General features: G+C 35.5%; 1 protein-coding gene across 1 annotated transcript; it reads left to right on the top strand.

Annotated features, from left to right (window-relative positions):
* Positions 1-225: 225 nt before the first annotated feature.
* LOC117332861 lies at positions 226-14,127 on the top strand. Its single transcript, XM_033891917.1, has 4 exons — positions 226-383; positions 6,860-7,007; positions 9,684-9,933; positions 13,525-14,127. Exons 1-4 carry the CDS (start codon positions 341-343, stop codon positions 13,567-13,569), a joined length of 486 nt encoding a protein of 161 aa, XP_033747808.1. The 5' UTR covers positions 226-340; the 3' UTR covers positions 13,570-14,127.
* The last annotated feature ends 226 nt before the right edge of the window (positions 14,128-14,353 follow it).

Genomic DNA, 14,353 nt, shown 5'->3' with positions numbered 1-14,353 from the left:
ACCATTCTGCGGTTGATATAAGTTGGTATGATTAATTTCGATAATGTTGTAAAATAAATAAAGTTCGCCTATACAATAAATCTTTTATATATCGGAGCTGATACTACAGGGCGGAGTGTAAAGCGTCCAAATTGTACGAGACGCAAATCACGTGTAATCTGATCGCCGCCCTCTCTAAATATCTGGGTCGAAAAAAAAAACCCTCAAAACCACATTGCATCTTTTTTCTAGTGTAATGCGCTAATATATGACATGCACTTGAGCGTATTGCGCACTGCTGTATTCACACTGTGAGGCTGTAGCGTTGGATGCTACACATCGGCTTGGGGAGCTCAGAAAAATGTGGAGAAATATTTTCCGTCTTGCACTTCTTCTGTGTAGTGGTAAGTGACCATTTACGTTTAATTAACATTGATTATGCATTTATTCGATCATGTAAAGATCTTTGACAGATTATTGAGGTACGTGCTGTGCAGGGTTTGCACAATTGGAACAAACTTTGTTTCAAACGAACAACTAAAACATAATATAAGTTGTTGAAACAGTTTTAATGTAATTTACACTTTATACTTCGGTTGTGTAACATTTTTGTTACATCATCAGTTTGATTGGAAATCGGCTTTGAACTTATCGAGGTCACGACATTTTAAACCTAAGTCTGAGGCATAACTTGACAGTAACAGACGTGGACATAATATTTCCAAGCTTTAAATGGAAATTTGTAAGTGTCCAAATTCTAGTTCAGTCAACAGATCAGCCGCCACTGTTACCCAGACCCAGATATCGTATGTCAAATGTTAGTAGCAGTCCTGGATGATGATAATTCACGCTGTACGAGTGCAGCAGTCACGTAATCGGCTGCTGTACGGTGTTTTTGAACGTCCAGATAACAGTTATCAGCGTTAGGGACACCTCAGCATAAATATACGTTTTTTCTTTTGTTCAGAAATAAGGTGCTTATTTAGATTAATCTGATTTTAATAATTAATCTCTCCACTAAAGAAAGGTGTCTTGCATTAGTAATTTGTATAAAAGAAAGGAAGAAAACAATAATTTTAAAGATAAAATCTGATTATTCAGAGAAATATTTAAAGAATATCATTATTAGCTGTAAAAGGTAACTTTACTTTGGTATTAAAATGACAGTGTGTTACTTACTATATGTCCATGAAAAAATGAATTATAATCTATGAAATCGCTCAGTTGTTGGATGTCAGCTAGGAAAGCGAAGGGTCGCTAGTACCGGCGGGGGAAGGTATCAGGTGTACCGGCGGGGGCAGGTATCAGGTGTACCGGCGGGGGCAGGTATCAGGAGTACCGGCGGGGGCAGGTATCAGGTGTACCGGCGGGGGCAGGTATCAGGTGTACCGGCGGAGGCAGGTATCAGGTGTACCGGCGGGGGCAGGTATCAGGTGTACCGGCGGGGGCAGGTATCAGGAGTACCGGCGGGGGCAGGTATCAGGTGTACCGGCGGGGGGCAGGTATCAGGAGTACCGGCGGGGGCAGGTATCAGGTGTACCGGCGGGGGGCAGGTATCAGGTGTACCGGCGGGGGCAGGTATCAGGTGTACCGGCGGGGGCAGGTATCAGGTGTACCGGCGGGGGGGGGCAGGTATCAGGTGTACCGGCGGGGGGCAGGTATCAGGAGTACCGGCGGGGGGCAGGTATCAGGTGTACCGGCGGGGGCAGGTATCAGGTGTACCGGCGGGGGGCAGGTATCAGGTGTACCGGCGGGGGGCAGGTATCAGGAGTACCGGCGGGGGGCAGGTATCAGGTGTACCGGCGGGGGGCAGGTATCAGGTGTACCGGCGGGGGCAGGTATCAGGTGTACCGGCGGGGGGCAGGTATCAGGTGTACCGGCGGGGGCAGGTATCAGGTGTACCGGCGGGGGGCAGGTATCAGGAGTACCGGCGGGGGCAGGTATCAGGTGTACCGGCGGGGGCAGGTATCAGGAGTACCGGCGGGGGGCAGGTTTCAGGTGTACCGGCGGGGGCAGGTATCAGGTTTTCCATTGTTGTTCGTGTCGATACCGCCGAGGAATTTATATCCAGATGATTAATCATTAATGATTGTCGTGGTTAACGAACCACGATTTTATTTATGATACGTATCATTTAATTAATAATTTGCTGGCATGACAGAGCTGCCATAATATGCAAAAATAATAAATCAACCCTGAATTCAAATCCATTCAATATGTATTGAATAAAAAGGCGATATTTATACCATTATTTCCATTGTTACCTATACAATCCTGACAGCTATAGATATATTGGTACTGTACCTCATTAATCAGTAACTTTTAGACTTAACGACAAAATCTGGATGACGAATGACATCGTCAGCAGCATTCTAACGCAAAATTTCACAATAATCCTGTCTCTCTGACCAAATTTAGAACTATTCGTAGCCTGTTGATTTCTTTAATCCGTGAAACCAAAGGAAAATATCTATCTAAATTGCAATCGTCTTTAATTTATAAATCTATTCCGCATGAAAATTGTGGCAGGTTGCTTAATCAGTTACTAGTCTAAGTATGAATCTAAAAAAAGTGAAACAGATTATCATTATTAACGGCGAGCTAAAACTCCATCCCATTGACAAAGCTGACTCATTTTACTTATACTTTACATCCATATCTGTAACTAATAAGAATGCTTACCTCGATCTCAACGTGATTTTTCAAATCTTGACAATACTAAATGAGACATTATTGACTAATCGCATCTTCTCCCTACTAAGAAACCCACAGGCCCTGGCGCCATTCCTCCTGGATTCATTAAAGGTTTTTTTTCTTTCATTGTAAAGAATATATTTTAGTTTTATGTTGGTATGAAAGAAAAACCGAATTTCGGGCTAATAATGAATGCTATGCTTAAAATAAATTTCTTAATTACCACGGAAAAACAAAAACCGATGTAGAAATCCAAAAAGAAAGGACACACATATATAAGGATACTAAAGGAGGTTAAGTTCTTATTGATAGACGCCAATGATCAGTGATGGAATAACCGGGGTCCTACACGAAGAGCAGGAACGGGACAAGTACGAGTTTGGTTAACATCGTGCGTCAAGACCAGTAGTGAAATATAACGAGGATGCCGTACAATTTTATGTCAGTGGAAGTAAGGGTAGCACCGGAGAGCATACGTGCCAGGTATTTTGTTTATATACATGGAAAAGAAGTAGTTCCGCAAGGTATCGCGTTGCTATTGACTCCTCCAATCATTACAAAGTGGACGGAGCTTTTTGCCACCGAAACTTTAAAAAAAAAAAAAAGATTAACGAATCGGTAAGCAAGGTTCTGCGTACAAATAGCGAAAACATAATTATTCACTTAAAAAAACTAAAAAAAAAAAAAACAACAAAAAATCATAAGGTCAGAAATTGTAAATTTTGGTCTGCTTGTCTAAAATCTGGTTTGCTTTAAATAAGGTGTATATCGCATTAGTTAACTGTCAATCATATTGATCCCTTTGTGATCTACACAATGAAATATTCTGAAATGAAAGTGTAATGCATAATGTTTTAAAAAGTGATTTCATTGGCCATAATTTTCATTTTCATGAAAAATTCCACAATACTTATCAGTTTCCATTTCCATGAAATTGACTTCACTTCGGTCGCAGCGGAATACATGACATTGTATGTGGTTTTAACATTTTACAGATTTTAAGAAAGGGTTTTATGTAAACGCGGTTTTTTTTATCGGATAGAGTCCTTCTAATACATAATGAAGAATGCGTTTATGAGAAAGAAAACTAATGACGAGCTTATATAGCAACCGAGTGTTGGTCCTAATTATGGAACATACATCTAGTTATAGACAAGTAATATTCATAGACAGGGAATATTGATAGATAAGTAATATTTATGGACAGGTAGTGGTTATAGACAGATAATATTCACATACAGGTAATAGTTATACATAAGTAATATGTATAGACAGGTAATAGTTACACATAAGTAATATGTATAGACAGGTAATAGTTATACATAAGTAATATGTATAGACAGGTAGTAGTTATACATAAGTAATATGTATAGACAGGTAGTAGTTATACATAAGTAATATGTATAGACAGGTAATAGTTATACATAAGTAATATGTATAGACAGGTAGTAGTTATACATAAGTAATATGTATAGACAGGTAATAGTTATACATAAGTAATATGTATAGACAGGTAATAGTTATACATAAGTAATATGTATAGACAGGTAATAGTTATACATAAGTAATATGTATAGACAGGTAATAGTTATACATAAGTAATATGTATAGACAGGTAATAGTTATACATAAGTAATATGTATAGACAGGTAATAGTTATACATAAGTAATATGTATAGACAGGTAGTAGTTATACATAAGTAATATGTATAGACAGGTAATAGTTATACATAAGTAATATGTATAGACAGGTAGTAGTTATACATAAGTAATATGTATAGACAGGTAATAGTTATACATAAGTAATATGTATAGACAGGTAGTAGTTATACATAAGTAATATGTATAGACAGGTAGTAGTTATAGACCGGTTATATTTATAGTCCGTTAGTAGCTATAGACTAACAGAATCTTTCACCCCTTGGGTAGACAGGGGAATCTCAACCCGAGGGGGGAGATTCTTAAGTTACCAAACATGAGGCTTGCCGAGTGTTTGGCGGCTTAATTATCTTACCCCGAGGGTTGCGATTCCCCTGTCTCACTTCCATGGGAGTGAATGATTATTTTTCTCTTACCCTGTTTACCCTCTTATGTATCTAATATTAACGTTACATCAATGCAAGGAAATGTTGACGTGACGTGATTGAATTGTCGACGTGACGTCATTTTACTGTTGCTGTGACGTCATGGTATTGTTAATGTGACGAAATACAATATTGTTGAGAACGTGAAAAAAGCACGAGTAGCTTGTCTTTTCCCTAAGGTGAAATAAGAAAATCTCACCCCGGTAAAACTGCGAGATATTCCCTGTCCAGAGTAAGAGAAAGGTGATGTCTATAGTTATGACCATGTGATAGTTATAGACCTGTGATAGTTATAGACAGGTGATAGTTATGGACAGGTGATAGTTATAGACAGGTGATAGTTATATACCTGTGATAGTTATAGACAGGTGATAGTTATGGACAGGTGATAGCTATAGACCTGTGATAGTTATAGACAGGTGATAGTTATGGGCAGGTGATGGTTATAGACCTGTGATAGTTATAGACAGGTGATAGTAATGGACAGGTGAAATTTATAGACCTGTGATAGTTATGACCATGTGATAGTTATAGACCTGTGATAGTTATAGACAGGTGATAGTTATGACCATGTGATAGTTATAGACCTGTGATAGTTATAGACAGGTGATAGTTATGGACAGGTGATGGTTATAGACCTGTGATAGTTATAAACAGGTGATAGTTATGGACAGGTGATGGTTATAGACCTGTGATAGTTATTGACCTGTGATAGTTATAGACAGGTGATAGTTATAGACAGGTGATAGTTATAGACAGGTGATAGTTATAGACAAGTGATAGTTATAGACCTGTGATAGTTATAGACAGGTGATAGTTATAGACAAGTGATAGTTATAGACCTGTGATAGTTATAGACCTGTGATAGTTATATACCATGTGATAGTTATGGACAGGTGATAGTTATGGACAGGTGATAGTTATAGACAGTTGATAGTAATAGACATGTGATAGTTAATAGACATGTGATAGTTATGGACAGGTGATAGTTATGGACAGGTGATAGTTATAGACAGGTGATAGTTATGGACAGGTGATAGTTATAGACATGTGATAGTTATAGACCTGTGCTAGTTATAGACAGGTGATAGTTATAGACCTGTGATAGTTATGGACAGGTGATAGTTATGACCATGTGATAGTTATAGACCTGTGATAGTTATGGACAGGTGATAGTTATAGACCTGTGATAGTTATAGACAGGTGATAGTTATGGACAGGTGATAGTTATAGACAGGTGATAGTTATAGACAGGTGATAGTTATGGACAGGTGATAGTTATGGACAGGTGATAGTTATAGACCTGTGATAGTTATGGACAGGTGATAGTTATGGACAGGTGATAGTTATGACCATGTGATAGTTATGACAATGTGATAGTTATAGACCTGTGATAGTTATAGACCTGTGATAGTTATAGACCTGTGATAGTTATAGACAGGTGATAGTTATAGACCTGTGATAGTTATAGACCTGTGATAGTTATATACCTGTGATAGTTATGACCATGTGATAGTTATAGACCTGTGATAGTTATAGACCTGTGATAGTTATAGACAGGTGATAGTTATAGACCTGTGATAGTTATGACCATGTGATAGTTATAGACCTGTGATAGTTATAGACAGGTAATGGTTATAGACCTGTATTAGTTATAGACAGGTGATAGTTATGACCACGCGATAGTTATATACCTGTGATAGTTATAGACCTGTGATAGTTATGGACAGGTGATAGTTATGGACAGGTGATAGTTTTGACCATGTGATAGTTATAGACAGGTGATAGTTATGACCATGTGATAGTTATATACCTGTGATAGTTATAGACAGGGGATAGTTATAGACAGGTGATAGTTATGACCATGTGATAGTTATAGACAGGTGATAGTTATAGACAGGGGATAGTTATAGACAGGGGATAGTTATGACCATGTGATAGTTATGACCATGTGATAGTTATTGACATTTTGTAGGCATAAGCATGTGGTATGGATGCCGAGTCTAAATATAGATAAGTGCCAGTTACGATAATGAACAAAGAGATGGCAATGAAAAGTTTAGACAATTTTTAAAGCTATCATATTTTTGTTTTAATCACAGCGGTCGTGTTCCTGCGACTTGTTGAGGGGGCTAATGAACATTCACAATGCCAATCAGGGACGCTCCAGATTTGTCGATGTGCGGACCCAACTAAAGGCTTCGGGGTTTGTTGGAAGAAGAAGTGTACTACCTGTGATGAAGTTCGAAAGTAAATATTGCATTTTTATTTTAACAACAACAAACTATTGTAACATAACTATACCCCGTTACATTTTAACATAACTATATCTCGTTACATAGTAACATAACTATATCTCGTTACATTGTAACATAACTATATCCCGTTACATTGTAACATAACTATATCCCGTTACATTGTAACATAACTATATCCCGTTACATTTTAACATAACTATATCTCGTTACATTGTAACATAACTATATACCGTTACACTGTTACATAACTATATCCCGTTACATTGTAACATAACTATATCCCGTTACATTGTAACATAACTATATCCCGTTACATTGTAACATAACTATATCCCGTTACATTGTAACATAACTATATACCGTTACATTGTAACATAACTGTATCCCGTTACATTTTAACATAACTATATCTCGTTACATTGTAACATAACTATATATCCCGTTACATTGTAACATAACTATATCCCGTTACATTTTAACATAACTATATCCCGTTACATTGTAACATAATTATATCCTGTTACATTGTAACATAACGATATACCGTTACATTGTAACATAACTATATCCCGTTACATTGTAACATAATTATATCCTGTTACATTGTAACATAACGATATACCGTTACATTGTAACATAACAATATACAGTTACATTGTAACATAACTATATCCCGTTACATTGTAACATAACTATATACTGTTACATTGTAACATAACTATATCCCGTTACATTGTAACACAACTATATCCCGTTACATTGAAACATTACTATATCGCGTTACATTGAAACATAACTATATCCGATTACATTGTAACATAATTATATCCTGTTACATTGTAACATAACGATATACCGTTACATTGTAACATAACTATATCCCGTTACATTGTAACATAATTATATCCTGTTGTTACATTGTAACATAACTATATCCTGTTGTTGCATTGTAACATAACTATATCCTGTTGTTACATTGTAACATAACTATATACGATTACATTGTAATATAACTATATCCCGTTATATTGTAGCATAACTATATACCGTTACATTGTAACATAACTATATCCCGTTATATTGTAACATAACTATATCCTGTTGTTACATTGTAACATAACTATATCCTGTTGTTACATTGTAACATAACTATATCCGATTACATTGTAACATAACTATATCCCGTTATATTGTAGCATAACTATATACCGTTACATTGTAACATAACTATATCCCGTTATATTGTAACATAACTATATCCCGTTATATTGTAACATAACTATATCCCGTTACATTGTAACATAACTATATTCTGTTACATTGTAACATAACTATATCCCGTTACATTGTAACACAACTATATCCCGTTACATTGAAACATTACTATATCGCGTTACATTGAAACATAACTATATCCGATTACATTGTAACATAATTATATCCTGTTACATTGTAACATAACGATATACCGTTACATTGTAACATAACTATATCCCGTTACATTGTAACATAATTATATCCTGTTGTTACATTGTAACATAACTATATCCTGTTGTTACATTGTAACATAACTATATCCTGTTGTTACATTGTAACATAACTATATCCGATTACATTGTAACATAACTATATCCCGTTATATTGTAACATAACTATATACCGTTACATTGTAACATAACTATATCCCGTTATATTGTAACATAACTATATCCTGTTGTTACATTGTAACATAACTATATCCTGTTGTTACATTGTAACATAACTATATCCGATTACATTGTAACATAACTATATCCCGTTATATTGTAGCATAACTATATACCGTTACATTGTAACATAACTATATCCCGTTATATTGTAACATAACTATATACCGTTATATTGTAACATAACTATATCCCGTTACATTGTAACATAACTATATCCTGTTATATTGTAACATAACTATATACCGTTATATTGTAACATAACTATATACTGTTACATTGTAACATAACTATATCCCGTTATATTGTAACATAACTATATCCCGTTATATTGTAACATAACTATATCCCGTTACATTGTAACATAACTATATCCCGTTATATTGTAACATAACTGTATCCCGTTACATTGTAACATAACTATATCCCGTTACATTGTAACATAACTATATCTCGTTACATTGTAACATAACTATATCCCGTTACATTGTAACATAACTATATCTCGTTACATTGTAACATAACTATATCCCGTTACATTGTAGCATAACTATATACCGTTACATTGTAACATAACTATATACTGTTACATTGTAACATAACTATATCCCGTTATATTGTAACATAACTATATCCGATTACATTGTAACATACATCTGTTTCTTGGTCACGTTGTAATATGCTTTAATATCTCCTGATATGTCCTGAACGACGAAAGCCGAAGTTTTCTCTTTAAATTTACTCACTGGAACAGATCCTATATTTTTTTCACTTACGACTGTAATAGAATGGATATAGAAATTCGTCACGGTCATGTCACGAGACAAAAATTGTCTCCCTTTGTCATTAGTGCCCCCTCCCCCCATTTCCATTTAATTACTTGTTTAGCCATCAAATTCAAATTGTAAAAGTGCTTTTAAAGTTGAATAGAATTATGTTAATTCTGCTGATTTATCCCTTAGGAAGAGAACTGCTTACCTTACTGAAGAAGAAATTTGGGAAATAATAAGGCAGCGAAGACAACCGTCAAGACGAACACGACCGACAAGACGACCACCACCGACACGACCGACACGACGACCACGACCGACACGACGACCACAACCAGGGTTGACAACTACATCATTTCCATGTGAATTACCATGTTTTCGTGGCTTAACTAACGTTACCGGAAGCTGGTTGCCCGACTGTTGCTGCTCGTGGATTAATCAGGTAAGCCGCAAGCGTAAGGCTCTATTTTACTATTCATTCACTATTTAAAAAAAAAAAATAAAAAATAAAAATAAACAGAAAATCAAAGATTTGATAATTTTTTTATGATGTGAAAACTCATGTTTTGATATAAAGCAAAATGTTTGATTTAAACACATTTTATTGCCAATGAATAGCAATATGATTGCGCACAAGTTATTACAAAATTATTACGCCCTCAAGCAAGACAAGTACAAATTGAATAAGTGAAGTAATGTTAATGTTTACAGCCAAAACGCCAAGATTGTGAAAAAGTAAACGCCTTACAAGATCAAAACAAGGGCAATCAAAGAAAACATGAAATGGGTTAGCACATAAACACTCAGGGGTTTCTACAAGATCACCACGAAATCAGTTGTATCTGGGGGGACGGTTTTGTTGACCCAACTTTGTATGGCCTATTTTAATTAACTATCACCAAATCCAAAATACTACAAAGGATTTGAATCTGGTATGATAGATTTGTCTAAACGAAAGGATGATGGTCAAAAGGACGTATTTGTGGTAGAAATCTTTTCTTCTTTTACGTCTATCAGATAGTCTTTCTTATCCGGTTTCCAAATGCATAGAATAAATACTTGCGTATGAATGTAATAGTTATGATCCGAGCCGCCCTTTCTAACAAATTAGATTCAAGAATGGTAGTAAATTCAAGTGTCGGAGAGTTAGAAACCTGGTCCTTTGGTAAAGGGAAAGGTACACAATGAGGGGACATGATAACACCGTAGTTTGGGTTGAATCAACTGGTACTTACCTACAATAATCCTCGTCAGGCAATGTACATTGACAAGCGTCCTGTTTCAGCATGGATATCAACTAGGAGCTTGACGACCTTCTGTGTGAGGTCGAGGGTTTCGCGTCAGCATCCTAGAGTTCAGGCCAAATTATCGATAGAACATCAGTGTTGTAACGAGATATAGAAGTAGATGATAGTGTAACGAGATATAGAAGTAGATGATAGTGTAACAAGATACAGAAGTAGATGATAGTGTAACGAGATATAGAAGTAGGTGATAGTGTAACGAGATATAGAAGTAGATGATAGTGTAACGAGATACAGAAGTAGATGATAGTGTAACGAGATACAGAAGTAGATGATAGTGTAACGATATATAGAAGTAGATGATAGTGTAACGAGATATAGAAGTAGGTGATAGTGTAACGAGATATAGAAGTAGGTGATAGTGTAACGAGATACAGAAGTAGATGATAGTGTAATGAGATATAGAAGTAGGTGATAGTGTAACGAGATACAGAAGTAGATGATAGTGTAACGAGATATAGAAGTAGATGATAGTGTAACGAGATACAGAAGTAGGTGACAGTGTAACGAGATATAGAAGTAGGTGATAGTGTAACGAGATATAGAAGTAGATGATAGTGTAACGAGATATAGAAGTAGATGATAGTGTAATGAGATATAGAAGTAGGTGATAGTGTAACGAGATACAGAAGTAGGTGATAGTGTAACGAGATACAGAAGTAGATGATAATGTAACAAGATACAGAAGTAGATGATAGTGTAACGAGATACAGAAGTAGATGATAATGTAACGAGATATAGAAGTAGGTGATAGTGTAACGAGATACAGAAGTAGGTGATAGTGTAACGAGATATAGAAGTAGGCGAAAGTGTAACGAGATATAGAAGTAGGTGATAGTGTAACGAGATACAGAAGTAGATGATAGTGTAACGAGATATAGAAGTAGATGGTAGTGTAACGAGATATAGAAGTAGGTGATAGTGTAACGAGATACAGAAGTAGGTGATAGTGTAACGAGATACAGAAGTAGATGATAGTGTAACGAGATATAGAAGTAGGTGATAGTGTAACGAGATACAGAAGTAGGTGATAGTGTAACGAGATACAGAAGTAGATGATAGTGTAATGAGATACAGAAGTAGGTGATAGTGTAACGAGATATAGAAGTAGGTGATAGTGTAACGAGATACAGAAGTAGATGATAGTGTAACGAGATATAGAAGTAGGTGATAGTGTAACGAGATACAGAAGTAGGTGATAGTGTAACGAGATACAGAAGTAGATGATAGTGTAATGAGATACAGAAGTAGGTGATAGTGTAACGAGATATAGAAGTAGGCGAAAGTGTAACGAGATATAGAAGTAGGTGATAGTGTAACGAGATACAGAAGTAGATGATAGTGTAACGAGATATAGAAGTAGATGGTAGTGTAACGAGATATAGAAGTAGGTGATAGTGTAACGAGATACAGAAGTAGATGATAGTGTAACGAGATATAGAAGTAGATGGTAGTGTAACGAGATATAGAAGTAGGTGATAGTGTAACGAGATATAGAAGTAGATGATAGTGTAATGAGATACAGAAGTAGATGATAGTGTAACGAGATATAGAAGTAGGTGATAGTGTAACGAGATACAGAAGTAGATGATAGTGTAACGAGATATAGAAGTAGGTGATAGTGTAACGAGATACAGAAGTAGGTGATAGTGTAATGAGATACAGAAGTAGATGACAGTGTAACGAGATATAGAAGTAGATGATAGTGTAACGAGATATAGAAGTAGGTGAAAGTGTAACGAGATACAGAAGTAGGTGAGAGTGTAATGAGATATAGAAGTAGATGATAGTGTAACGAGATATAGATATAGATGATAGTGTAACGAGATATAGAAGTATGTGACAGTGTAATGAGATATAGAAGTAGATGATAGTGTAACGAGATATAGATATAGATGATAGTGTAACGAGATATAGAAGTATGTGACAGTGTAACGAGATATAGAAGTAGGTGAAAGTGTAACGAGATACAGAAGTAGGTGATAGTGTAATGAGATATAGAAGTAGATGATAGTGTAACGAGATATAGATATAGATGATAGTGTAACGAGATACAGAAGTAGGTGAGAGTGTAATGAGATATAGAAGTAGATGATAGTGTAACGAGATACAGAAGTAGATGATAGTGTAACGAGATATAGAAGTAGGTGATAGTGTAACGAGATATAGAAGTAGGTGATAGTGTAACGAGATATAGAAGTAGGTGATAGTGTAATGAGATACAGAAGTAGGTGATAGTGTAACGAGATATAGAAGTAGGTGATAGTGTAACGAGATATAGAAGTAGATGATAGTGTAACGAGATATAGAAGTAGGTGATAGTGTAACGAGATACAGAAGTAGATGATAGTGTAACGAGATATAGAAGTAGATGATAGTGTAACGAGATATAGATATAGATGATAGTGTAACGAGATATAGAAGTAGATGATAGTGTAACGAGATATAGAAGTAGATGATAGTGTAACGAGATATAGAAGTAGGTGAAAGTGTAACGAGATACAGAAGTAGGTGATAGTGTAACAAGATACAGAAGTAGATGATAGTGTAACAAGATACAGAAGTAGGTGAGAGTGTCATGAGAAATACAAGTGTGATACAATGTAACGAGTTATAGAAGTGTGTTAGTGTTAACATATTTAGAAGAATGTTGGAATTTAACGAGCTTTAGAAATTATGTTTAAACCTGATATACCTATTATATGTATTGAAATCTCTTTTTTTTCCAGATTTGTGTCGAACCCGAAAATGTACCGTCGTACTTGCATCCATGAAAAGACCAAAACAGCCTACAGTATATTCCTTAAATATCAAACTGACGGTGTGATTCATTAATGGAATATCATATATAGCAAAATAATAAAGCATTTGGACTGGAATCGTAATTTGCATTGATGATGCTTTTGAAAATGATGATAAGAAGAGACAACAGAGAATAGTGAAATTAATCAGAAAGAAAAAGCATTACTTAAAAGAAGAAGAAGAAAAAAAGAACACCCCCCCCCCCCCCCCCCCCCCCTCCCAAAAAAAAGAAGAAAAAAACAAAAACAAAAACAAAAACCCTGCGCCATCGCCTCTAAAATATATGATACTACAACTTGTGAATTCAGGTTGAAACACACATAGAAAGTCCCATCAATACCACTTCGAGTATAACAAAGATTTTGAACAGATTCAAGGAAGAATGAGTGGCACTATCGACATATTCTACGTACATAATTGCCATTGCAGTATCAAATCTCAATATTTGACCTTTTGATACAGTGATGTATCTCATAACGCCGAATGGAATTTTTATCAGTAAAAATGAATAAAACAAACTCTTCCTTCAAGCTTTTGAGTGTATTTAACATAAACATATTTTAAAACTATAACCGAATAATATACTAAAATAAGTGATTTCAAAAAAAAAAAAGTTCATTAAAAAGTACTCTTACTTTGATATAAAGATGACAGATCATGCTATTCTTGACTAAGTTATCAACTAATATTGCAATTTTTTCAAGGCCTATCATTGCCCTGGATAGCATTTACATGGCATCTGATATGTAATTCACT

This window comes from Pecten maximus, chromosome 8 (genome assembly GCF_902652985.1).
Source record: "Pecten maximus chromosome 8, xPecMax1.1, whole genome shotgun sequence".
Taxonomy (NCBI): Eukaryota; Metazoa; Mollusca; class Bivalvia; order Pectinida; family Pectinidae; genus Pecten; species Pecten maximus.
The sequence above is the reverse complement of the archived record's forward strand: the minus strand, read 5'-3'. Positions and strand labels throughout refer to the sequence as shown.

Excerpts from the sequence above, each read along its gene's own strand:
- LOC117332861 (XM_033891917.1), top strand. The coding sequence starts at position 341 with ATGTGGAGAAATATTTTCCGTCTTGCACTTCTTCTGTGTAGTG. Across the intron at positions 384-6,859 it reads TGCACTTCTTCTGTGTAGTG|CGGTCGTGTTCCTGCGACTT; the intron begins GTAAGTGACCAT and ends TTTTAATCACAG. Across the intron at positions 7,008-9,683 it reads ACCTGTGATGAAGTTCGAAA|GAAGAGAACTGCTTACCTTA; the intron begins GTAAATATTGCA and ends TTTATCCCTTAG.